Genomic DNA, 2,085 nt, shown 5'->3' with positions numbered 1-2,085 from the left:
GATTTACCTTCCCTTTCTTCTAGAAACACATGGGATTTCTCCAATTTAACAACACTATCACAAAACAACAAGAGGTCAGACAAATTATGATGGATCCAGTTCTTCTGAGTTATAATGAGGAAAATGGACCTAAACCAACTATTTTTTATCCTTAGCCAATGGTTTTAATTACTACATGATAACACAACTTAAAAGAGGAAAGAAGGAAAAATGGTTGGTGGTTGGTCCTTTAGGGTAAAAATTGGAAACAGTGTACTCTGATATGACCATCCTACATCTCTTTTTTCCATATTGTGATCCCCCTTTCATTCTACCCATGTTTATGTTTCTTTTTTGTTTTGTATTCTCACCACATATCAAAATGCCACCTCTAAAAATTTTATCTAACTGAATCTCTCTCCTTTATTTTCTTGCAGTTATGCCAGCTTTGTCTTAAATAAAACATGGAGAATCAAACCACAGTGCCTTATTTTTTGCTTCTGGAATTCTCGAAAAACCGTCACCTGCAGATTTTGCATTTCTTCTTTTTCTTTGTGTTATATCTGACAACTGTAACTACAAATCTTCTGATCATCTCTGCAGTCATTATCGACCATCGATTGCACAGCCCCATGTACTTCTTTCTCATGAATTTGGCTCTACAGGATCTGGGCATTGCTTCAATCATTGTCCCCAAATCCATGATCAATTCTCTCATGAACACCAGACACATCTCATACTTTGGTTGTGTTATTCAATACTTTCTCTTTCTCTCTTTTGAAGCCTCTGATTTCTCACTCCTGACAGTCATGGCATATGATAGATATGTTGCCATTTGCCATCCATTGCATTATGAGATGGTGATGAATTGGAAATACTGTACTAAGATAGTAATTGTAGTGTGGGTTACAGGTCTTGTCTATGGAATTTTGCATACCACTGGCACTTTTTCCATCCTTTTTTGTTCTAATGTGGTCAACCAATTCTTCTGTGAACTTCCACAGTTGCTAAAACTATCTTGCTCTGGCATAAATCGACTTGAGGCTGGATTTCTTGTGGCCAGTATCATTGCTGCACTAGGTTGTTTTATTTTTATAGTTGTATCTTATGCAGTGATCTTCAAGGCAGTGTTAAGAATCTCTTCTGAAAAGGGAAGGCAAAAAGCTTTATCCACTTGTATTCCCCATTTTACGGTAGTGTCTCTGTTATTATTAAGTGGATTCATTGCCTATCTGAGACCTTCCTCTAACACTGCATCTTACTTAGATATTGGATTGACTGTTCTGTATGCCCTCCTTCCACCCCTGTTCAATCCAATCATCTATAGCATGAGAAATAAGAATATCAAGTATGTCCTTTCTCAACTGTGGAAGTTTTGATAAATTATTTTAATTTTATTTATATTTATATTTTTTCATTCTTTCTTTCTCTTAATAAAGTAATAAATGTAGGAATGGATATTTGGAATGGAGGCAAATCCAACTTATCAAACAGGAGAACCATAAAAACTCAAGATGTTATTTGCAAAAATCCCGAATCGATAATTATTGTCAATTTTGTTTACCAATGCTAAATATGGATATTTGGTAGCTAGTGTTAGTGAAGGATTTTAGAAATAGTAATTGAAAGGCCAGTATGTGCTTATGCATTAAATTTTGGTATATTTTATGATGAAGGACCCTTAAACAATTATAGTCAAATGAAAATGGAGATATGATGATAGTGACAGATATGAATATTTGAGTTACAATACTTAAGTTAATATGAATTATGTTTGTTGATTGTGGAAGAGATGCACGAATGTCTTTTTGTAACCAACTGATACACTTTCTATAGCATGTAAAGAAAGATGTTGTATTTGTTTTAAATTAAAAATTAAAAAATTTTTTTTAAAAAGAGGTCAATTAGCTGTTTTATTTGTCAAGTCTATACAAAGGTATCTTCTCAAATTGACAGTTGGCACCTGGCTGAGAATAGATAAGTGTAATGTCCTCGGCTTGCAACTGGTCCTTAGTCCTCGACTTATGACCGGCTGCAAGTCTTCAACATACGACTGGCAACCAAAGGCTTGCGCCTATTGGCTAAGATGTGCCTGGCTGGAAGTGG

General features: G+C 35.0%; 1 protein-coding gene across 1 annotated transcript; it reads left to right on the top strand.

The window, feature by feature from the left end:
* Positions 1–431: 431 nt before the first annotated feature.
* On the top strand, positions 432–1,358 carry LOC148046191 (olfactory receptor 14A16-like). Its single transcript, XM_087711931.1, has one exon. The coding sequence runs from the start codon at positions 444–446 to the stop codon at positions 1,356–1,358; it is 915 nt and encodes a 304-aa protein (XP_087568057.1). The 5' UTR covers positions 432–443.
* Positions 1,359–2,085: the final 727 nt, after the last annotated feature.

This window comes from Thamnophis sirtalis, unplaced genomic scaffold, assembly GCF_051295495.1.
Source record: "Thamnophis sirtalis isolate CommonGarterSnake01/CBP01778 unplaced genomic scaffold, rThaSir2_p1.2 scaffold_4, whole genome shotgun sequence".
Taxonomy (NCBI): domain Eukaryota; kingdom Metazoa; phylum Chordata; class Lepidosauria; order Squamata; family Natricidae; genus Thamnophis; species Thamnophis sirtalis.
Note: the sequence above shows the minus strand (reverse complement) of the source record. Positions and strands in the feature narration are given on the sequence as shown.

Coding starts and splice junctions, on each gene's coding strand:
- LOC148046191 (XM_087711931.1), top strand. CDS start 444: ATGGAGAATCAAACCACAGTGCCTTATTTTTTGCTTCTGGAATTCTCG.